The sequence below is a fragment of the Coturnix japonica genome, chromosome 6 (genome assembly GCF_054131305.1).
Source record: "Coturnix japonica strain WE chromosome 6, WE-NBRP24, whole genome shotgun sequence".
In the NCBI taxonomy this organism is placed as follows: domain Eukaryota; kingdom Metazoa; phylum Chordata; class Aves; order Galliformes; family Phasianidae; genus Coturnix; species Coturnix japonica.
This window is the reverse complement of record NC_140668.1, coordinates 33,205,848-33,230,293: the sequence shown is the minus strand read 5'-3', so window position 1 is coordinate 33,230,293 and position 24,446 is coordinate 33,205,848. Positions and strand designations below refer to the sequence as shown.

General features: G+C 37.8%; 1 protein-coding gene and 1 long non-coding RNA gene across 12 annotated transcripts in view; one reads left to right on the top strand and one right to left on the bottom strand.

Moving 5' to 3' along the window:
- Positions 1 to 24,446, top strand: part of LOC107319338 (uncharacterized) — a 54,425-nt gene that overhangs the window by 18,033 nt on the left and 11,946 nt on the right. For 2 of the 7 annotated variants that reach the window (XR_014947564.1, XR_014947560.1), the window contains 5 exons: positions 5,672 to 5,816; positions 6,274 to 6,353; positions 6,616 to 6,697; positions 11,865 to 11,925; positions 12,156 to 12,755. This is a non-coding gene — a long non-coding RNA (uncharacterized LOC107319338). Of the gene's footprint in view, positions 1 to 5,671; positions 5,817 to 6,273; positions 6,354 to 6,615; positions 6,698 to 11,864; positions 11,926 to 12,155; positions 14,314 to 24,446 lie in introns of those variants that run through there. The other 5 variants (XR_014947562.1, XR_014947559.1, XR_014947558.1 and 2 more) reach the window with 5 other exon arrangements.
- The window catches only part of CDH11 (cadherin 11), a 77,128-nt gene continuing 59,717 nt past the window's right edge, over positions 7,036 to 24,446 (bottom strand). For all 5 annotated transcript variants that reach the window (XM_085551159.1, XM_015874076.2, XM_085551158.1 and 2 more), the window contains 8 exons: positions 24,176 to 24,343; positions 21,115 to 21,302; positions 19,419 to 19,672; positions 18,299 to 18,435; positions 17,963 to 18,084; positions 17,066 to 17,183; positions 10,924 to 11,175; positions 7,036 to 9,935 (listed from right to left, as the gene is read on the bottom strand). In XM_085551159.1, the coding sequence (XP_085407285.1) occupies positions 9,439 to 9,935; positions 10,924 to 11,175; positions 17,066 to 17,183; positions 17,963 to 18,084; positions 18,299 to 18,435; positions 19,419 to 19,672; positions 21,115 to 21,302; positions 24,176 to 24,343 (1,736 nt within the window). In that variant the 3' untranslated portion in view covers positions 7,036 to 9,438. The remainder of the gene's footprint in view (positions 9,936 to 10,923; positions 11,176 to 17,065; positions 17,184 to 17,962; positions 18,085 to 18,298; positions 18,436 to 19,418; positions 19,673 to 21,114; positions 21,303 to 24,175; positions 24,344 to 24,446) is intronic.

Below are 24,446 nucleotides of genomic sequence, written 5' to 3'. Positions count from 1 at the left end.
TCTCTATTATTACCATGCAGACATTTTGCCCTCTTTATTTTGAAACAGTGCTAATAGCAAGGATCGCTTGCAAAATTTCTGATTACCCGCCATGGCTGAGAGCAGTTTCCCAGCAATAGTCTCCTTGGAACATTCAGGGTTATGCACAGCTTTTAATTCTTTAAAGAGTTTGGTGATAAGTAGCTTGTTTACCCTGTGATCTCATTTGCAAAGCAGCCAGCCGATTTCTGACTGTGTTCAGCCACTTCCACCACAGAGCAGCTGGTCCAGCATCACAAACCTGAGTAGGTAATGCAAACCATGCCATGTATTCCCTGGATCTACCCACTAGGTAGTTTTACTACCTAATGTGTTCACGCTCAAGAAATGCCTCATACCTATTTTCTCAGTGCTGATGTGTTGTGTGTTCAGTAAGATGGCTTCTGACCTTGTGCCTCAGCACTTGGAGCGAGTGTAATGTTTTGAATGTGAAGGGAAGGAGGGGGTGGGAGCAAGAAAGGCATTCGCCTTCAATTTTGACCTACATGTTGTAGTGGCTTGATAGTGGATGCTGACCTGGATGACAATTTGTAGTGCATTTCAATGCAATGGATTCTTTCTGCTTTCTTCCTGTTTTTTCAAAAAGCAAATCCTATGGCTTTATTTATTTTCTTTTCTATTTTGTCCCTCTTCCTACAGTTGCATATTGTTGCCTACATGAATGAAACATGCAATCAGTTCTCTTCGGGTGGCCATGATGAAAAAATGTATCTTTCTGTCTGTTCATACTGAGATGTTAGGTGTTACTGGAGGAATTTTTCTCCATGAAAGGAAATTTACATGACACGGGGCACTTCAGAGCAGGGTCTATAGTGCAGTAACAGTATGTGTAAGCACATAAAGTGCTCGTATTCTTTCATTTAACAGCGTTCCAACACAGTGCGAGATATTAGCTTCCAGTAGTGTGGGAACACTTAGATTACAGTAGTGTTACCTCATTATGCTTACTATTATGACTGCTACCATTTATTCACAGTAGTAAACATTGTGCTAAATGGTAAGCATATATAGGATCTAGGCTTCAAAAAATAATAGCACTATTACAAGCACTGAGTAATCTTGAGAATTGTGTTCTGTAAAGAGTTTGCTGGATCACTGTGTAAAAGCCACAGCAATAGGTGGTATGTAGTTGTCAGAAACCTTCCCCTTTGAAATGTATTTTCATATGCTCCCATTTACAAGAAGAGGAGCAGGGAGGACCCAGGGAACTACAGGCAGGTGAGCCTCACCTCCGTGCCTGGAAAGATTATGGAACAGATCCTCATGGACAACATGCTCGATCACATAAAGAATGAGCATGTGATCTGAGACGGCCAGCACGACTTCACCAGGGGAAGGTCATGCTTAACTAATCTTGTGGCCTTCTATGATGGAGTGACAGCGTTGGTGGACGAAGGGAAGGCGACCGATGTCATATACCTGGACCTGAGCAAGGCCTTTGACATGGTCCCCCACCACATCCTCATCTCCAAATTGGAGGGAAGTGGATTTGATGGGTGGACAACTAGATGGATAAGCAATTGGTTGAACGGCTACAGACAGAGGGTGCTGGTCAATGGCTCTATGTCCAGGTGGAGGCCGGTAATGAGCGGCGTCCCCCAAGGGTCTGTCTTGGGACCGGTGCTCTTTAATATCTTTATTAATGACATCGATGAGGGAATTGAGTGCACCCTCGGCAAGTTTGCTGATGACACCAAGCTGAGTGGTGCGGTCGATATAGTGGAAGGAAGGGATGCCATTCAGAGGGACCTCGACAGGCTGGAAAGCTGGGCTCAGGTGAACCTAATGAGGTTCAACACGGCAAAGTGCAAGGTTTTGCCCTTGGGCCGGAAGAACCCCAGGCACCTGTACAGGCTGGGAGGAGTGGTCCTTGAGAGCAGCTCGGCAGAGAAGGAACTGGGGGTCTTGATGGACGAAAGACTCAACATGAGTCAGCAGTGCGCTCTGGCAGCCTGGAAAGCAAATGGGATCCTGGGCTCCATCAGGAGAGGGGTGGTCAGCAGGGATAGGGAGGTGATTGTCCCTCTCTACTCAGCTCTTGTGAGGCCCCATCTGGAGTACTGTGTCCAGGTGTGGAGCCCTCAGTACAAGAAAGACATAGAGAATTTGGAAAGGGTACAGAGGAGGGCCATGAAGATGATCAGGGGGCTGGAGCACCTCCCCTATGAGGACAGGCTGAGGGAGTTGGGCTTGTTCAGCCTGGAGAAGAGAAGGTTGTGGGGTGACCTCATTACAGCCTTTCAGTACCTGAAGGGAACTTACACCCAGGAGGGGAGTAAACTCTTCGAAAGGGCTGACAATAGCAGGACAAGGGGAAATGGTTCTAAGTTGAAAGAGGGAAGATTTAGGTTGGATGTTAGGGGGAAGTTCTTCACTAGTAGAATGGTTAGGCCCTGGAACAGGCTGCCCAGGGAGGTTGTGGATGCCCCGTCCTTGGAGGTGTTCAAGACCAGGTTGGACAGGGCCCTGGGTAACCTGATCTAGTAAATGTGTATGTTTGGTGGCCCTTCTAGGCAGGGGGGTTGGAACTACATGATCCTTGAGGTCCCTTCCAACCCGGGTCATTTTGTGATTCTGTGATGTTTTTTTTCCACGTAAAATTCTGAAAGAAATAAATGTTGGAGATTAAATATGATTTCTTTTGATAGCCGTGGTTATCCCTAAAAGACCTGGCTTTACCCCTTTCCCCCTTCATAGGGTCATCCTCCTCTGTCACGAAGGCACAAGACCATGGGTTCTTACAAGGACGCCCCTCTCCTGCAAGCACTGGGTTGCTACATGCCAACTTTGTGTTAGCGACCCCAGTTACACACCCATCCCCCTTCATACCTAGTTTAAAGCCCTCTGAATGAATCTGCCCAACACGGCCTAAGATCCTTTTTTGAACAGTGGGAGAAGCCACTCCTATCAGTCTCTAGCTGGTCTAGTCTCCTGTACACAGAGCCTAAGTCAAAGAACCCAAACCCCTGCCGAGCACACCAAGCTCGGAGACAGGTATTAATCCACTGGCCCATTATATTAAGCCTCTCGTTATTCCCTATATGTGAAGGGATTGAGGAGAACACAACTTGTGCTCCCGAACCCTTTACCTGTCTTCCCAGGGCTCTGAAATCCTTTTTCAGAGTCCTTAGGGAAGTTTTGTGTAAATTATCCCTACCAACCTGAAACAACAACAGAGGATAGTAATCAGTGGGCCGGACCAGGGAAGGAAGTTTCTCCGTTACATCCTTTACTTGTGCACCTGGGAGGCAGCAGACCTCCCTATGCAGAGGGTCTGGTCTACTTATTGGCCCTTCCGCTCCCTTCAGCAGAGAGTCACCAATGACAATGACCTGTCGTGTTTTCCTATTTGATGATGTATTAATTTTAGGTGAAGACTGGTTAGTTTTTGGAAGCATTGACTGGGGAGATCCATCAACACCACAATTATCCAGTTGCCCCTGCAGAGCACTGTACTGTACCTGCAGGGGGGGGAGGGGGGGGGGCAGGGACTCACTGGAGGGGCACACCTGCTTCGACGAGCAGAGGCCTTATGCAACTGACCTACATCCTCCAATTCTTTGCTGTTGTTCCCAGAGGGGTGAGAGGACAGTAGGTCCACTGTAGTAGGAACACCATCTGCATGTAGGTTCCCCTCTGTTACCTGTTTGCAAGGCAGCAGGGGGTGGCATTCTCCATGTGGAGCCTCATCTGGCTGCCAAGATCTGGGAGCTGATAGGGCTTGGTGCCAGCAATTATGTTGTATGAGTTTTTATAGTTTAATGCACCTACATTTTCATTTTAGAAAGCAAAGAATATAAACAACATTTATGCTTCTATGTCTGGATGATGTGCAACAGCTCTATAATCAATAATAGAAAATGTTACTGAAAGGCCCCATAGACCTCAAAGAGATAATGTGAATCAGCCATTAACAGTAAGTCATTATAGAACTTATTAAGTGAAGCCTTGGGGCTGTCATAGACCCTAAAGGTTGACATAAATTTTTCATACACATTGAACTTTGCTAAATGTGCTTGCATTTGATTAATGATGACTTTCTTCAGTGCACTAATAAGAAGGAAATAGAACTTGGGCTGTGGCGGGGTGAGCAGCATCCTGGAAGGGACTTTCTGCAGAGGTAGGGGAACTATGGGGCTTCCTAAACCTATCTTATCAAGCTCTAGGGAGTTTATTACTCCATGAAAAATTCTTTCTTACCGCCCGGTGATAGTGCTCTCAGCACAGCGTGGGGACATGGAAATCCCATTTTGTATTAGAAGAAATAAATATGTCATGACTCTAAAGTCATCACCACTACCACCACCCCCCTCAAGATTTTCTATCTATCTCAAAGAACGCTACAGAAGCTCTCTGTGTTTAAAAGCAGCTCTGTGATATGAATGGTAAGTAAGTCCACAAGATCTATTAGTGCCAGAACTGGAAAAAGTTTGCCAAAGTGACCAAAGTAGTCATAGATTCATGAAATAACTTAGAGCTGTCCAGACCTTACTTCAAGTGAATGGTTTCTTTAGTTGTTACTGCTTTTGTCTTCTTTTTCAACTGATGTGGATTTGGTCAGCTAAAATAGGCATGTTTTTCACTTGTTAACAGAGGAGAGAAAATAAGAGAGAAGTAAAGAATGAAAAGATTGTTAACTTCAGTCTAAAGCAGTCATAAAAAGTCTAAAGCCTTTTTCATTGTGTTAGATGTGATGCTGCTGTTCTTGATGCAGTATACAAGTTACTGAAAGTGAACTAAATGGCATCATCTCCTTTGTATATTATGTATATAAACTTATATATAAAATATATAATGGTTTTGTGAGCTTAGTGTTAGATAAATCACAAGAGCATCAGTGGTAATTTTAGAATCGGGTTCAATTCTCTTTCCCAGTTAATATATAATTATTTATACAGTGTGAATTAGGTTGAACAGAAAGTCTGGAAGGGCTTCTTTCTGACCTGGAAAGAGGTTGCATGTGTTCTCTTTCTTTCCAAGGAGACACATGAAATGCACCATATATGCTTCTGAAACCACTACAGAGATCGTGATGTATGTAACCCACTGCTCCTTCACTGGAGATGGATTTTGGATACTGGCAAAATCCACTGTGCAAATAACACAGCTGCTCTTTGAGCCTGAAGTCGCAGCTTTTGTCCTATGGTATGAAAAGACAGACGAGGAGTTAAGAGCTAAATTCAAAAGCAGGTTTGAAGTTACTAAGAAAGGATGTTAAAAAATACAGGCAAGGCTCTGTACATGAAGACATGTTTTTCAGATGATTATGAATTTCAGTAGAGAGGAGGTCTCAGTTGGTTAAAATTGTTATACTAGTGACTGGGGTGTGCATGGTCAGACAGACTAAACCAGGGAAGGATTTGAAACAGTATACCCTATCAAAGCCTGAGATTAATGACTAGTAGGCCACCTGCACAAGGTGAAGACATCACCCTGAGATCCAAAAGCCAGGCTGTTCTCCATGCTGGATTAAGGCACCAAGAAGTAAGTCCATCAGATATTACATATAATAGTACAGAAAATAGCAGAAAAACTCCAGAGACTAGCAGCTAGCTAACTAATATTATCAACCTCATTGATTGCCTTACATAAGCAATTTATTATTGTTGTTGTTCTTGTTGTTTTAATGCAGAATGTGATTCTGGTGCTGACTGTTCAGCTTTGAGTACAGTACCTCTGTAGCCACCTCCTCATCAATATGGAAACTTGCAAAGATTTTTATTTAATGTGTTTTTCAACTAAAATGAAACATTAATCTGAGAATTCTGCTGGGACAGGTAAGGCATGAAAGAATTCCAGGCTTTTGGGTCCCAGGAAGCTAAGGCTGTCTCTCTGTGAGCAAGATTTAAAGTCCCATTCTTCACTATTTCAGTAGGCTTATCAGCAACAACATAGTAAAACTGAGCGTTTTATTTTGTCAGTCAACAGTGAGGAGCCAAGAAAACATGTAAATTATTCAAAATCTTTTCTCATCTCTGGTCGTATCAGTTTCTGAGGCATGATCGTGCATGATGTAAATGTTGGTGTCAAGCTTACAAGTTTGTACCCTTTGACATGGTATCAAAACCTGCTTGACATATTGGCAGCAACATGACAGAGAGAACTTAAAAACCCCAAACAAACCCTTCCCTCCCCTAGCAGTTTAGGTTTTGAGAGTTCCCTTAGCAACCAGTACTGAACCAGCATACCTAATTGCTTTTTGCTAGTGATGAGAAAAATTGTGTATGTTTACAGTGTGGATATATGAGAGAAAGGGGACACAACAGCCCTCCTCAAATGGAAGATTTCCAGGTGACAAGCAGCTAGACAAGGAGGTGAGTATTTTGCCAGCAAAAGCACATACACATACTCCATTCACTGAAAGTTTTTGGAAGAATTTTCTCATCTCCCTTACTCTTCCATTCCTAAATGATGCTGTGAGCAGAATGTACAAGAGGGAAAAAATGGCTGAAGCATCACCTGCACTTGTTAGGATCCCTTAACTTACCTGCTTCAGAGCTGTGACAATCCTCCTATTAATTATGGTTCGCCTTCAAACCCAGTGAAGTTATAATGAATCTCTCCGTTGCCTTCCAGGGATGTGAAGCTCAGTCAGAGAGTGAGAAAGACTGCCCCCAAAGCAGCTCCTGCAGGTGAAATCCCTTCCCAGGTTCCTCAGGTATGTGGAAGTGCTGGCACAAACTACAGCCTCAGCTCACATTCCAATTTGTGTTGGGGCTAACGCAGTACTGCTGTGCTGGGCAGATTTTTACACTCACATTATGAGCACGAGACTCCAGTGACCACTGCTGTGAAGTTTAACACAAATAGATATTCTGTATCTGTGCCAAAACACACCATTCGTTGGGGTGCTGCAGATGATACCTAATGAGTATAATTCCCAGCATTTCAGAGGTAGTGTTGGCCGAGATTAGCAAGACTAACTCAATAAAGCACTATCATAATTGCATATTCACTGGGAAAGGCAAAAATAATCAAATGAAAAAGGACAAAACCGGCAGGGAAAGAAAATTTATTTCCAAGCATCTACGAGAGTGCTACAAACAATAGAGACTAAAACTCAAAGCATTTGAAACTTAAAAAATGTAGTTGACAATGTCCTTCTTAAAAATCAAACATAAAAACGTAGAAAATGCAGTTATTAATTCTAAAAGTTGCTCAATAGTGAAACAAAACCAGACAGCATCAATGAGGATGGAGTCCTACAAATGACTTCTTGTTTTCTTTTTAACTTTATTTCCATTTGTTAATTTGTAAATTGAGACTCATTTCATTTTTTTAATATTCATTTAAATTTAAAACGGAGTAATGTGCAAATCTAGCAAAATATTCTTTGGATTATAAACAGTGAAAAATCAACAACCAAAGAAATTTGAACCAAGTTAATAATAAAGTATAGAATTATATAGAATGCAAACAGCTATAATAAAGTGTAATATAACAATAAACATTATAGAGCAAATCTGCTGATTGAGCAAATTCTGCCTTATAAAACATAAGGATATAATGGGACAAGTGAATATGTTGTGATTATAGAGCTGAAATGTCATTCATAATTTTAACGAGTTAAATTTTAATCTAACTACATACATGGGGGTCTTCAGAAAAGCAATACAACAGATCAGATTTCCTCTCAGATCAAGCAGGTGGGTACCTGACTGCAAATGAAGGACAGGGTCTGTAAAATGAACAGTAGAAAAATGGATATCGCTCCTATTTATTGCCTCTTCCCATATTGCAGCAGCTGATCTCTGACCCTAAACAGCAAACTACATTAAATTTAGGAGAACTACAGCTGTACACAGATGCTGAAAATGTGGATGCACGGAACGTATTCCAATCCCTTGCTCTTTCTGAACTAATATAAAAAACAGTTATAGATAATTTTTAGATTAAAAACATACATTACAAAGAACGACTCTGAAAGCACTCCGCATTTCTGTCATCACAAATTAAAACGCCTTCCTATCAGTGGATGATTCTATTCTACTGCGATAAATGAAAAATAAAGTAAAACAAAAGTAAGTGCCAGAATCTTAATTAATACTCAGGTAAGGTAATTGTCAGGTAGAACAGTCTTTAGGGAACTTATAGCTAAATGGGGTCAGATTTCAGTCTCTAAAACCCGCAGCTTAGCACAGACAGGGAAATCACAAGCGTGGAGTAAGCTGTAAGCACAGAGTACTCCCGTCCACTTATAAAGTCGGTTCCGAAACCTCTGGAATTTCTAAGATATAAGATAAATGCATATTACATGGGACATATGTAAAAGTATTACACTTAATTTAATCCAGAAAACACAGCAGTATTATAGGAAGATTCTTACTGTGTTCTGGGAGCAGCCACAAGCTGTAGATAGGGGGTACAAAATGTTCACCAGACATTACATTTTCTTTTTTGAAATCTAAAAACCATTTTTAAAATGTACTTGATTTTTAAATAATCACTTAACAAGGCAACAAACCAACTACAAACACATAATAAATAAGGCTATTAAAAGGTCACAACTGTAGTAAATTAGTCAGAACTATAAATGGGACATTAGAAACACTATGTTTTGTTCTTATATGCTTAATAACCAGAACAAGAATTAAAAAAAGAATCAGTTTATTTCAAAGTCTGCTTCTTATATTGAAGCACATATTAAAGCAACAGTACAATGTTCATAAAATATAAGTGTGATGCTGTAACATTTCTTACATGTCAGAATACTGATATTTGTATGTATACTAAAATAAGAATTTTAAAATTGTACAAATAGATACATTAAAAATGACATAGAAATAGGGCGCCTCCCACTGCAACAAGACAGAGTTTTTATATCTGGCATGTATTAGTTCAAGATGAAAGTATAAGCAAAAAGATTTACAAGAATCAGCTGTAACAAGTTTGATGCTCAAGAGACATAATAATTGTACATTGTACTGTACATACATCATATGGGTTTAAGCTGGCTGAATATTATATATTTCAAGTTTAAAAATGCACTACCATATAGAGTGTCCATAGTTTAAGGCGAAATTACAGCTCAGAACTGTTAACTTTTCTAATTTGTGGAAGCTTCTTTGACATAAAAGATTTAGATGTTCATAACACATAAAAGATTTCCCTTATTTGTTGGTTCACTTTTAGCATTTTCCTTCATTTAAATATTCTGTAACTCTTAAGTGGGTTTTTTCCTCCAGTGAAGTTGGCAGCCAACTTCTGTATTTGCCTTCTGTAGGAAAAGGTACTTCACAGTATTTATCACTTTTATGTCCTTTTTTATCAAAGGAATCCCTTCTGTCAAATGTTTAAATGAGATTTTTCTTGATTTTTAAAAAAATACCTGCTTACATTTCTTCTGGATTCTTCAGAACATTGGACACAGTTCTTAAGGCCAAATATTGAACTTTATTGTTAAGAATCATCATCGAAAGTGTCTTTGGAGCCATACAAGTCTGCAAGTTTCTTAAATCGAGGTCCCCAGTTTTGTAGATAGTCGTAGTCCAAATCAGAATCTGTTGTCGCTGACTCTAATGAGCTAAGTGAACCAGCCACTGAGCCTCTTCCTTCATAGCCATAGATCTGAATAGAGTCATATGGAGGAGCAGTTGGATCGTTATCAGCCTCTTGAATTCTTGTGTTGATGAAATCATCAACATCAACACTGTTGGGAGCTGGTCGAAGCCCCGGTCTTGGCATATACTGATACTCAGGTTTTATGTCTTTACGAGGAATAAATCCATTGATGCCATCGGGGTTCTGCAAAGTAGCTATGTCAAAAGCTTCAGTATCTTCCTCTCCTCCTCCTTCGTCATCGTAAGTAATAATGTTCTCACGGACATCTTCTTCTTCAAAAACGATCAGAGGTTCTTTCTTCTGCCTTTTCAGTGTTACAAACAACACTACAATGACTACAGGGGGAAAAAAAGAAAAGTTAGACTGCACTCTTGAACATAAACTGCTTTAAAAACAGACTATTGCATTCATTGAAATCTTAGCTTTTATGTTCCAGTTCAGCATGTATTTTTGCTAGCATCTGCATTTTTAGCATACCCAGCTACGTAAAAGCTATGATGTTTGTACACAGAGTTGAACATAATGATTCAAAGGTTTCTCTTTGGGCTGAATGCCATTCCTCATACTAATTGTTCATTACTGCATAACTTTAATTCAATAAAAGGATTTGTAGGCCCCTAATGCTGTGTGACTGCCTCTGAGTGGTCCGATCACATGTCTGCTTGCAGCCAAACAGGATGAATCTCTTCTCTCTCCTGTATGCCCAAATCTAAATTCCAATTTCATGTTCTGGGCATTTCCATGAAGATGGAATTGTTCTGAAGCAACAACTCCAAACACATCTTTACTGATGTGTTCCTTCTCACTGTAGATTTCTTTAAAATAACTTAAATATGTAAGAAAATAATGGCCGTTAAATGGATGGAGCAAATTAAAACATTTTATATAAATATTTTCAAATAATCCGGAAATGCTTTATAGCACTTTCTTAAAAGCAAATCTTCCAAGCCCTTCATTTGTCTTCAACACAAGGGAAGTTGGAGGGAAATAGCTGGCAGGAGCCATTAATCCTGGCTGACCTCAATAAGGAACTTGTCATCCAGGGAAGATCACAAAACTTAAAACTGTATGTTGTGACCTCCTTTAAACAGTGCTCCTGATTAACTGATACTGGGCCACAGAAGGACATTCCTCGAGCACACCAGACATATTCACTCGTGTTTGCTATTGCAGTCATCATATACTGTGTTTCAGCCTGCCAGATTAGTACCACCTATTGGAATACATGCTTAGAAATTAAGATTAATGCATACATCTTGGAATGAAAGGCAAGCCTAACTTTTAAATACAGATAACTGTAGAATAAGTAAATAACTACTTTACCAAGCAAAATCACAATGCAGGCAAGAATGGCAATTAAAGCCCCAGTGCTTAATCCCGCACTGAGGATGTAGGCTTCAGCATTACAGGAGAGCAAGGAGCCATTGCTGTCACAGCCACAGACTCGGATGGTCAGGGTGTTGGTGCTGCTCATAGGGGGAAGCCCTCCATCACTTATTACAATAGGAAGAAGGTATAAATCTTGCTTTTGACGACTGAATCCTTCACGCCTAACAAGAACGCTTGCAGTGTTATCTGTTTAAAGAAGAGAGATAGTCATCACTTTTATAGTCATAGTAAATATGGAAAAAATATATTTTACTGCAATGGCTCTGAAGTTTCAGATGGTTTAGCACGTAAAAACAACCAGTACAATGGATCACCTTCGTAATGACCCCAAAACATTACAGTTCTGTGTTTAATTTGCACAGTAATATAATACTTTTAATTATTTTTGGGTGATTAGGAATACAACATTTAGCTCTCTTTGGTAATACCGATTTGCATAATATCGTTCTCTTTACAAAGAATCTTAGCAGCCCTCATATGTGAGTTCACAAATTACTTAAACACCATAAGGCAATATGGTCACAGTAAACAAAGCAATGACTTTGCAACTGATGATGTTTATCATTATTATAAAAACAGACATCATATAAACAGCTGAATATTAGATATACCAGCTAAGGCAATCTGATACATTAACTATAAATACTAAAAAGTGCATATGTTTTTGAAAGCCTATTCTACAAATCATTATCATAGATGATGACAGTGTCTTTAGCATCCCACTGACTTTCTGGGAAATTCACAAGACTTCATCAACTGCTAGAATGACTGAGCCTTGGCATTGCTGTCTGTGGAAGTTCTAGGCTCTTTCCAGAATTAAAACCTCTGGTGGAAAAGAAGAAAGCAAATCCCTGACTTATTGTTCTTGATGCCAGATCTACAGGAATGGAAGACACAAAATTGGCCTGTTAAGGAGACTCCCATCAAGATACAGAAGTAAGTCAACACTTACTGTGTAATAGCAGATTTGTTCACTTTCTTCAATAGGACACAATGAAGTAAGCCATATTTTAGCAGAACTAGTTTTTCACCCAAAGCCAGAATTCAGACAACTTAATCACATACACACAGTCTCCTGGCACACGCAATTACTTATGTGCCCATAACACAGGAGTTAAGGTAGCACTCACACTAACGCTATTTTCATTTTTTTTTTCTCTGAGCAGTTGCCTCCTGGTCCAGAGCATGGAAACCAAGCTGCTCTCTCAGCACAGAGGTCACTTTGGATAGTCCTTCATTCTCCCTGGAGCAAGAGCATTTGAAAGGCAAGTGTGTGAAATGAAACACTGGAATGAGACAGCCAGTGCTTCCTACTCCCAGCCTGACCAATACAAAGACAAGGAAACATGAACAGCATTTCTTTATTTGTACTTCTTGTTTTTCATCTTTCAGACTGACCCTAAGTTTATAAATTTGTAAACATCCTGAAATAAGTAAGTAAAATGAAACAACCATATCTGTGGCTTTTGGAACTCAAAAACCAGTTTATAAAGATTTACTTTGCACAACCTTTTCTGTTTTCAGAATGGATTTTCTACTAACAAAAAGAAAAGACAGAAAATAAAGGTCCTTTTATCTACTAATGGAGGGCTGTTCTCCTCCTTTTTACTGCTGCCTTGAGGTACTGCAAAAGATTAATCATTTTCCTGTTGAAGAGTCAGCATAATTTCAAGAATTTAATAATGCAAAACATAGAACCTCTTTTTAATGATCTAATCACTGTATTTTTCCATGAAAATCTGTGAATAAATTATACTAAAAATTAAGTATCCTTGCCTTATGTTAACCACCTTTGCAGACAGTTCCCTTGAAACATAAGAAGGTCTGAAACAGTTCCCAGATTTGGTGGACACAGATCAATTTATGGGATGAGAAGAAAGCCTGTACTGGGGCCCTGCTTACTGAAACTCCCCTACTAGAAAAAACTCTGAAGATCACAGAAAAAAAAAAAAAAAAAGAAAAGAAAAAAAAAAAAAGGATGAATTTCTTTAGGACCTTCAGGTCCTAGATACAGTCTGTTTGATATATGTAGAAGAAGTAAGTTAATCTCCTTATGTCTTCGTGTCTCCTGCCAGGCCCAGCATGATCGATGCCCAGACTGGTTACATCTGCATCACAGAACTGTAGTCTTTGAGAAAATGAAATCCCACAATAGTATGCAGGTAGGAAAAAAACTACTAACTTCTCCTTTACTTGTTGGTCCTATTTGCTGAGGCTAGAGAAGCTCATAAAGATCTAATTATTTATCACTTCAGCTTTCTGGAGGTGCCCTTTTGTTTCTTTTCATAGACATTTTACCCTTCTAAACATTTGTCCAGGTTTTGTGGCACAATGGGAGAACCATAGCGATATCAGTGTTTGTGTGATGATAGGCATGTTATTTTTTGACATTAAATTAATGGGCTTATAACAATTAGATATAAACACAAATGTGTTTCAATAGTATTCCTACTAGAAAAGGATAGCAGATTATTCAGTTATGAAGTATGGCCAGCTCCACTGTGGTCAATTGCAATTTTACTAAGGCTGAATGTGATCCAATGGGCAATGTCCACTGCCATTTTTAAAATTAAAATCTAATTTAAAGTTGAAAAAGGATTACTGCATCATTTTTGTTTCTTTTCCTGATCAGTTCTCACATTTAGAAGGGACATAATATCCACAAGAGAAAAACAAAAACCTCCTTTACCTGGATAAAAGATAACATGTAATCCTAGCTAATATTCTCATCCTTGATTTTTCATCATTTTCAAGTCCCAGGAGTATAACTATAATCCATGTATAATGGCATTTTTTAAGCCAAGAAACAGAAGCTAAATGTCAGTACTGGCTTAAAACTATTACTTAACACATATGGGAGCTACCAGGCTGTCAGTCTTAAAGAACACAAAGACAAGAGCAAGAAAATATTCATCTTGATGCCATCCAGAAAAATACACATACTCTCATTTTTCAGCTATTATTGCCTGGGATTTCCAAAGTTGCTTTCAGCAAAGATTGCATGAGCTCTCTATGAAATCTTTCCAATTAAAAGTTAAAGTTGCATTGCACCATGAAGATTTTTACAGTTGATTTTGCTAATTTTTGATTCTCCATTTTCTGGTGATTTCTTTGATGCTTTCCCTGTTTTTCCTCTACATAAAGGTAAATACAGTTTAGTTTTTGGGGGCTCTTTGACCCCAGTACTATGTAAAGATGCTTCTAGATGGAAGAAGCTAAATGCATTGTGATTACTGTCACTTCCAGCAGAATGTGAGTGCTGACTCAACAGGATGCCTGAACAATTCCAGGTGTCCAAGTGTCTGAAATCATTACCAAGAACTGGTAAGTACTATGGAGAATCCATAGCAAAAACCTGTATTTTACTGTTCATATGCTTCAAAATCTCCCGATTAAAATGTTGAGTGTGAGAGAGTGTTTTCATATTGAAAAAAAAAAAGATTTTAGTCACTGATTTTAGTGGACTGACTTAAAATCTTAATTTCAGTCTTTATAAAGCTCCATCTGGTGTATTTCAAAACACTGCTACACTTGAGTTTTATGTAGTATAATGCATCCTTGTGCAGAGTGCAATAGCGGGGTGGTTGCATTATTTCCAGAAGTATTGGCTGTGTGCTGGACTCATACAAGGTGAGCCCAAGTAAAGGGCATTTCATTTGAGGACAGAGAAGGATTTAAAGCTGGAAATCCATCTGTTAACAATTCATCTCTCTGTTGTGAAGTGTCATGAGCCTCTGCTGCTCTTTTGAAGCTCTGACTTCAATGGGATTGAAACTGAACAAGGCCCAGGCTAACACAGTACTGTTTATTTATGTGGTGTAATGTAAGTAAACAGTGCAAAAGTAATTTGGTGTTTTATCACAGCATGTGATAAGCCATTATCTCATGTTTTCTATGGAAGATAGTCGATAGTCTCAGTTGAAGAAGTTGGTAACACAGTAGGCTATTAATAGGATATGGGATGTGATTACTTTTTTGGATTACTGCAATATGTGATTACTTTTAGGGGTTGGTAGAAAGAAACTCTATTAAATGATAATTATAGGACTGTATTCACTTTAAAGTTCTGTAATAGTCCCAAACGTTGGAGTTTTCATTAACTGTTCTCCACAGTTAATAAAGCCATTTTTATCTGAAACCAGTAATTCTCTCTGAAAGTGATGGCATGCTATGTAGCTGCTCAGATTTACAAATGAATAAAGAAACTTTAAATGATTGTGTAAATTATTTGACTTGCTAATAGTAGCATGCTCTCTCTCTGAAAACTTCTTTATATGGAAGTACTTAGAATTTTAACTCTATTATATCTTATATTAAAAAAAAATAAAAACAAAATACAGAAATAATTAACAACATTTAAGCAGTAAAGATTATATAAAATTCATGAAAAGACTGGTTGTGAACGAATGGATTTCTTCTCTTTATTTCCTAGTTACAGAATTATACAGGAAGATTTGGTCCTAAGTATGTAGTTTAAATAACCTTTTGCACAACTGTCACCCTCTGCATTTAACATACAACACCATTTTCACTGCAGAACATTTTTATCTGGACTAACTATGTCATTAAAACAACAAAATTAATTTGCTACATGTGGAAATGAAGGATTAATGGAGCTGTCTAACGTAAGACCACAATTTCATTTGCCTGCAGCTGTATCAGAGCACCTCAATTCTGACCTATGCATTCTCTCTTAGATTAAATACTCCAAAACACTTTCAGTTTGGCATGATGACCATAAATTATCTCTTAAGGAGAAATTTGGCCTTGGGCTCTCAAGTAAATAATTCATTTTTATTTACTTCTCTAAAAATACATTCATCAATTTTTCAAAAAATTGTGTTTTACTACATTAAAGAGAATAAATATATCCTCTCCACTGGATCCTTTATGCATTGCTTATGTGTGTACAAGTGTCAAGCACTAGGCAACAATACTACTTTGATCCTCCAAGAATTATGGAGTTTCTGTTTTGGAGCTCTGATGACAAATACCCTCACTTCAGGTTTCTATAGAGGTAGAAAGCAGGCCAGAACAAAGCACTTAGGCGAAAAAAGTTTTTGCTTGTCATGTTGCCTTTTGTATTTCTGTCAGTCTAGAATGAATCCTTTGGATTCATTATTTAAGCCAGGTCAGCTGAGTACAACAGTTCAGAAAAGAGTTGAGTTTCCTTCAAACGTTAAATTGTGCTAATTAAAACTAATTTCTTAGGCACTGAACCTGTATATTTTTCCCAATTCAGGAAAAAAGCAAATGAACATTGAATGTGAACACCATACTGATTACCATTAAGTAAATATAATAAATATTTATTATGGCTGAGTTTGTCTTTTCCCTTTCTCTCTTTTCATTTTTTTGGTCTCTGGCTTCCTCAGCCTTCGGCATGTTAGGTTCAATGATGTTATCGTGTTAGAAGATCAAATAAATCCTGGCTTTCATCTTTGCCTTTTTTTTCCCCTCTGTACAAATTCCTTACCTCTCATTGTACTCATTGTGACTGCGGTACTTCATTGCAAGAATTCATCATTAACAGAAAATTGGTAAAGGAATCGTGATACCCATATGCTGAGATGCAGTCACTCTGGATTTCCATTTCAAGGCAATAATTTTCTACAATAAGTTAGTTTGGTACTGACTTTAGTCCATTAGACCCTAGACTGTATTCTCTTGTGGCCCAAAGATTAGCAAGCAGAGTTAGAAGTTAGATGAAGGATGTATTCCTCCACTAATTCTAGCTTACCAGGTAGTTTTTGTTTAAATCAAAGAGATCTGCCATTCACATTTAGTGAACAATTCTGTCAATGCTTTTTACCTTCTTAATGGGAAATTAAGAGGCTGTGGATTTACATGCAGGACATTATTATGTAATATGTATTTGGGAAAATGAAAGTGAGTTAATAAGCATTGCAATATTCCAAGAATATCCACATATTTAAGCTGTATTTCATCTTCCTTCTACTCTAAATCTCTAGAAAACAGGCACTCTGTCAAAATTAATGAAAATGCTTTTATATGACATTAAGTTAGCCATTAGTTTTGCTTTGGACATTATCATAAAGGAAGTCTGCATACCAACCTCTGTTGTCTCTGAGTGTAAAATTTGGATTATGAATGATTTCAGGTGGTAAACTGAAGATAAATCTTGGTCCATTGGCTGAGTCATCTTTGTCATCAGCACTAATTGTAATAAATTGCTGTAAAAGAAAAGTAGTCTGTAAGCAAACAGCTCCTTCTCTGGATTCACCACATATAGACAGTATTCTGAAAAATCATTTGAATACTTAGAACTTTGAAAGTCAAATGATATAGCTGAAAACTCCAAAGCATCTCAATAAATGCATGTAATTATAAACATAGTGCACACTTACTAAAATCTGGAATTGAATCTTTTTTTAATTTGGTATTAAATTTAACATTTATAGACGTAAAAGCGTACACCTACCCACACATCCTTATATACAAGTCTTTGCTAAGGTTGAATTAGGAAGCTAAATAAAGGTCAGCAGAAACTTCGGCAGCTCACACTGAGCTAGCACAATGTCTCTCCCAAACTGCTACCCTAACTCCAGAAGTGCAGTGTATAGAACCATATTTCCATCTGATGCTATTCCTTTTCTATGGGGATAAATCTTTAGGCAAACTCCCCCCAAGCAGCATTCTGTGACCCTTAGAAGATGTTGAGTTAATATCTGCAACAAGCTCTCAACTGGAAGAGTTATTCCCAGGCAGCTTTGTTACTGGTGGATACCCACAGCCCACACCAGTCACATACAAAATACAAAACACTCTATTGCTAAGTGATCCAAATAAAAACAAAGGAAATTGCCTTACTGTTTGTTCTACATATTTTGGCCAACATTTAAAAAAGATACGTTTAGTTATTCATGTTTACTTGAGCTGCCAATGCAAAACTGGGCTAAACACTAAAAAGTAGGAAATTGATGTGCAGGGAAGGTGGAGAGCACAGGCATACCTGATTGCTTCGAGCATTCTCACAGACAAACGCTTCGTAGGCTGCTGCAAATTTTGGAGCATTGTCATTGACATCAACAACCTTAATTGCAACTGGAACTTTGGCTTCCTGGTGTTGCTTGTCTATGGGAGTTAGCACAATCAGAATGAAATGGAAGAGGGAAGACCCCTTGAAACAAACAAAATCCCAGCAAGAACTCTATGAGCTGAGTACAAGTAAAGAGGAAATAGCCTTAAGTATTTCTACTGGGATTTATTGCAGCGTACCAAGCTGAGACAAGAGGAAAACTACAGAATGTATATTATTGATTATATAAGAACTCTGTGAAATACTTACGGACTTCAACAGCAAATACAGAGATATTATGCCAAGCAATTTCTTCCCTATCCAAAGCTTTCATTGTCTTGATGTTGCCATCATCTGCATTAATAGTAAAATATCTTTCAAGGTCAGTGTGACGATCAATTGAATACCTAAAGAGGATTGAAAGTGAGAAATCAGACAACAAAAAGATTTGACAGTTTCATACATTCAAATTTATTTTATAACATTATCATTTTTAAATAATTGCAAGCTCTACCCCTATTATCAATGGGATGATATGCAGTTCTTTTAAAAAGAGGTTTACTATGTTCAATTGTATGTTTAGAAAAAAATCTTATGCCAGTATGCATTCAGTGAATGGAAATTATTGTTCTTGGAACTCTCTGTACTAAAGCATCAAAGTGTTATCAAAATGTTCTTCTTTTACAAAACATGATAAAAATACCCTCTGAGATATTTACTTACTTAAATATCTACTGGGATTTTTATGTTTTATATCTGTTCCATATTAATCACAGATCTTTTAAGTATATCTACTGCTCTTTGGATTGCTCGGTGTTAATTGATCACACCAGATTATTAATATCTATCATCTACAACAGTTTCATAGTTGTACACCCCTCTGATTCTTATATATTTACCATGCAGTTCTTACAAATGTTAATTATACCCATTAAAGTGTTCTACAATTTAAGATACACTAAGAACATGATGAAGATACAGTAATAGAAGACTACCTAATATAACAGTAGAAAGTTACGTGTGTATACTTGTATACTTGCTTTTAGAAATTAATCCTTTACAATTACCCAATATAAGCTATAATCTACTGCTAAGCATTCTATTTTCTGAGAAAAAACTGTGATAATAGCAGAGGATATTTTATTACAAAAATACAGCATAGAACACAGTCTAACTCAGATTTTGTTATTCATATTTTATGTAGACAGAGCAATGGTAAGTATTTCTTCATGCTATGGACTTGAGAATAGTACCTGTATGGTCACAGTTAATTCTGAGTTAATTTAGATTATTACTGTCCTAGGTCTATTATGCTACCATAGTAATTTGCATAACAATTCTAAAAGTTAAAAATGCTTAGAAAGAAACACCCTGCTGTAACGGAGCATACCTTATAGCACTGTTTGCAGCATCGGGGTCTTTGGCATGTACTTTTCCAACCACAGTACCAGATGCTGCATTTTCTTGTACTTCAAAAATATAACTTGGTTTTAAAAACACAGGCGGCTCATCAGCATCTTCCACTGTAATCTTCACTGTTACTGTGTCCTTGAATGGCCCATTGCTGATGAACTTGGGATCAATATGCACGTTGGCTGCCTCTACCTTCAGGCTGTAGGACTTTTTGGTTTCAAAATCCAAGACCTGAGAGAAACAAGTTAACACAGTCATTGAACTGGAGGGTGTAAAAGCAGTGAATAGTTCCCAAGTATTCAGTAACATACATCAAATGTGAGCATAACTGTCAACAAGCTTGGACTGAAATGTGTGTATTTAAAAACAAAACAACTTATATAGAAGGAGCTACATTCTATGTATGGAGCAGCATATGAAGGTACTGAAAACACCAAGACAGAATCCTTATCTTGTTCTTTCCCTCCTGCATCATTCAGGAAAAGATCTTTACTGGGAAAAATAACTATTTCTTCATGTAGTCTTCTGCATAGCACAAAAGAGGGATGGTTAGGACAGGATTTCCTACAGGCTTGGTCTATCCCAAGCTGACAGGCATTCTTTAAATATGGATATGCACAAAGGAGAAGTTATGTTGTTCTATTTTTCTGTCCATAGACTTCATATCACTTTACAAAGAGGAGGTGAAATAATAGTCCATAAGTCCTTTTAGAGAGCCCGATACATGTCACAGCAGAGCTGCACTGTCATCAATGTGAAATGGCTGCTGTATTGTATTATTGGTAGCCTCAAAATGGTCATGCCTCTAAATATCTGAGAAACAGCTGCTAAGCACAATTCACCAAGCAGACTCAGAACACAGATGGAATGCAGGCAGTGATAGTAAGCCCACATTTTATAGTACACAAAACATACATTCTCATCTCTAGAGCAAATACTGTAATTGAAGCACAGCATAATTTTGAATGGAGAAAGAGACCTCTAGGTCTATTCCTAAGAGACTGTCCAAATGCACAGAGCAGAGCTAACTTAGAAGTGAAGCTGACCAGGCCTCCTGCTGTGACTTTTGATTATCTCCAAGAGAAGTGAAGAGCTAAGAAGACAGAGGGCAAAATAATAACGCTTAAATAATGAATAATATTTATGATTTCTAAACCGTACTCTAGCATTCATTTAATATCACTTTTAAAAACATGCTGATGTATGAAATCACCTTGGTTGTTTTGCTGCTTTTGGCATAGCCTGTGACTCCTTCAGAACAGTACTGAATACAATGCATAGCTGAGGAGTTTAAACTATAGGGCATGAGGCTATTCAGACTGAACATAAAGCAACAGCGAATGTCTGCTACTTATCAGCACTAGGCAAAACTTCATTAACAATGAAGCTGATAGCATTGTATTTTACCGTGACTTTTTATTATGAATTCATTTAGTTTGTGCAATTAATCCACTGTACAGTTTTTATGTAACTCTTCTTGGTTATTTTCTTCCATTGCAATTCAGCTAATGGGGAAATGGAATATTAAGAGTTAATCACAGCTTTAGACAAAAATTAATTGAAACTGCATTTACTGATATTTTAGCTTAGGTGTTAATGCATTACTACCAAATTCTTGGTCAGAAACAAAGAATACTGTACTTTAGTGGGTTTGAAAGGACAGTTCTACTCACCTTCTTAAGCTTTACAACACCTTCCTGAGTCTCATAGTCTGTTGTAATTTCAAACATATCCATGCCATCTCCATCAATGATGCTGTAAGCTACTAAGCCGTTTTCCCCAATGTCTGGATCTTTGGCCTTCACTCTTCCTACTACCTCTCCAGGAACAGCTGCTTCTGACACAGACATCTGGTACACACCTGGAGGAAGGAAAGAACAGGCATTTGCCTCAAGTATACAACTGGAAAGCAGACTTCATATTTGCTCATTTAACTTACTTATAAGTTCCAACCAAATATGGTACTTTTCTACATTTTTCAAATCCCCTGAAGGAACATTATGGTATAAAGAGCTCTGAGAAGTTAGTGATCTGTGAAATCTTAAAACACAATCTCATCTATATAAAATTACCTCCTCACTGATGTTTTACACAACATCTGTGTACCTGTCTGTGCAGGGAGGGGTTAAAAAAGCAACCAATCACTCAGAATGCGGAAATTATGGCGACATCAAGGTTATAATTCATATTGGAGATGTTATTACAAGAAGGGAAGGAAAATGTGTTTCATATGACTCACACTATGACCTCCAATTCTATACTTGAGAAGCATTTCTGCCCACTTATTCAGGAGCCACAAATTATGTCACCTGATCACTCCTTTACTGCCTAAAGAATAAATGTGGAGCTTTCTATGGCTTTAATCCGGGGTATGAATGATTGCAATAGTTATTATTAAAATAATTACCACTAAAGATTGCACGCACACACACACACACACAGGAAGCTTTCCCTCATCAGACTCAAATAGGAAAACCTTCCTCGAACATCACATACTTGTGATGCCCTGCACATTTCTCCATGTGTACTTAGGGACACTGAAAGAGAACAATGCTATTTCTGGTTAAATCTCCCACCAATAGTTGTCCTTCAGGCACTCTTGTTTCCTGGACCTTCCCAAAACATTCCAGCTTTTAAGTAATGAATGTGACTTGAACCTAAATCTACAATTCTACATCAGTGTGTTCTGCCACTTAATCAGCATTTATGCATAATAAAAAAAATTAAACAACAACAAAACTGCAGGAGAAAAAATAGTTTTTCTCCTCCCCTCCACAATTGCTCTTTATTCCTACAGTCGCATTCTAGGAACATCCAGAGAGGTACATGAGGCAGGGATGTGGCTCATTACCCGTAAATACAACTGAGATAGACAATTAACTTTAGTCACAAAAAATCCAGAATCTAAGCACATAATTCATTAAAGGTTTGAGGAATCATTTTAAAGAAACCAGTTTGATGTTTACATAAACTGGTCAAATCCTGCTTTTGTTCTCAAGCCTTCCAAATAAAGATTTAAGTTAGAAGCAAATAAAGTTCAGTACCTTCTAGTTCACATTTCTGATTATCAATTTAAATATTTACCCAAGACACACACACATATATATAAATATAGCACTTGGTGAAGTGGCTAGATTTTGCTGAGAAAAATACATGATATGATGGTTTACTCTGCAAAAAATAGGTCCTAGATTATGACTGGACTGTTATGTTCGTGAGGTATGTAAAACCTGGCATTGTTAGGATGCAGTACTTTCTTGTTAGAATAGTAAAGAATGCTGACAGATTTTTACACTTAGGGACTGGCTGTATCATTTAAGTTCTGGCATGAGAGTCCAGGAACCTGCAAGACCAGCAGAGGTGTTCACATTCAGGATGTAGCCGTTTGTATGGGTGCTCAGAGGAGAAATAGAGTGGGGGTGAAATGGTGCATATGCTGCACTCCAAAACAAATCCCACATGATCAGTAGGGCAGCTGTGTGGGTCCGTTAATGTATTTCCACCCAACTGTGAGAACCGAATCTGTTAACATCACCCCTGATTAATTTTATACATGAAAAATAAATAGTACAAGTACTGAATTAGACCTTATTTGACCACCAGCAGTACAATTCAACCATCAATTTCAAAATTTAATTGTACCAGATTTGGTTTATATTGCCAAGGTAAATGCAAGGCATGTGGAGTACTCAGTTGAAACTTTCATCCTTACATTATTCCCTGAGAGTGTTTACAGAAGTAAAGGATGAAGCATCAGCACTGAAAATGAAAGGCTATGTGAAATAGAAAATAATGTTCACTCACTTGAAGGTCTGTCAAAGACATGAAAGGGCATAATCAGGAGCTGCTAATAGATTATGCAACACTTCTATCAAGAGTCAAAAAACAAAAAAAACCAAAAAAACAAAAAAACCAACAACAACAACAACAAAAACACCAAGAAATCTCACATAGCTTGAGAAATACAGCTCTAAAAATATAAAGTAGATTTTTTGTCCACCCTCAACAATAAAACAAAATTGATTTATTCTTTGAAAACAGCCATGAACTAGGAGCGCTGAAAGGCAAGAGCTGAGGCCACTTGGAGAATTCCTTCAAACACAACAGAGCTTTCTTCTGCATAAACTCTATGTGAATACTGCATACCAGAACTCTCCCATCACAGAAGAAACTATTCCTATACAAAACATTTTGGTATTTTGTTTTAACTTCCTTGTATTTCCCCACAAAAACTTCTTGATCTTCCTTTGGTCTGAGCAAAGTAGTAAACACTGTTTGCTTTTTTAAAACTAGCTTTCTTTCAAATCCACACTCTAATTATGAAAATGGAAAAGGCAATAAACCTGTAGCACTGCAACAGGGGAGATACATTTTCTATTAGAGATTTAACTGTTTCAGGAAATGCAGTTTCTTTCTCCATTAACAGAGCAATCCAGACTATGCCTTCATGATCATGTTGTAGGTTTATTTCTACTATTACATGGCTTTTAGAAATGAATGATAGGGTAATCGATCTTTGAAATCAATTTTTGACCTTAACAAACAACTCACTTTGCAACACAAAGCCAATCATTCAAACACAAAAGCTCTCTATGCTATTAGCAAAAGTGTTTAAATAATCTTTATCTATTCACATATGTGCTAGGATAATCCATTAATTAAGGATTGTGGAAGTTTTGAATATGTCGGCAAATATGGGTAGTAGTATCTGTGATAAAGTAATTTGTTACTTACTTTGTGGAAACTTTGGTGGGTTATCATTGACATCTGTAAGTGTAATTGTCACTTTGGTTGTCCCTGAGAGGCCTCCCATGTGTCCTCCCATATCTTTTGCCTGTATTACCACATGATACTCTTCCTTAGCTTCTCTGTCCATATTTGGAAGGGCAGTTCGGATAATTCCTACAAATACAAAGAAAATAAGTCAAATTTTCACATTTGCATAATGAATAATTGGACACTGCATTTTTTAACACACATTGAAATGCAGCAATATTTGCAGTAA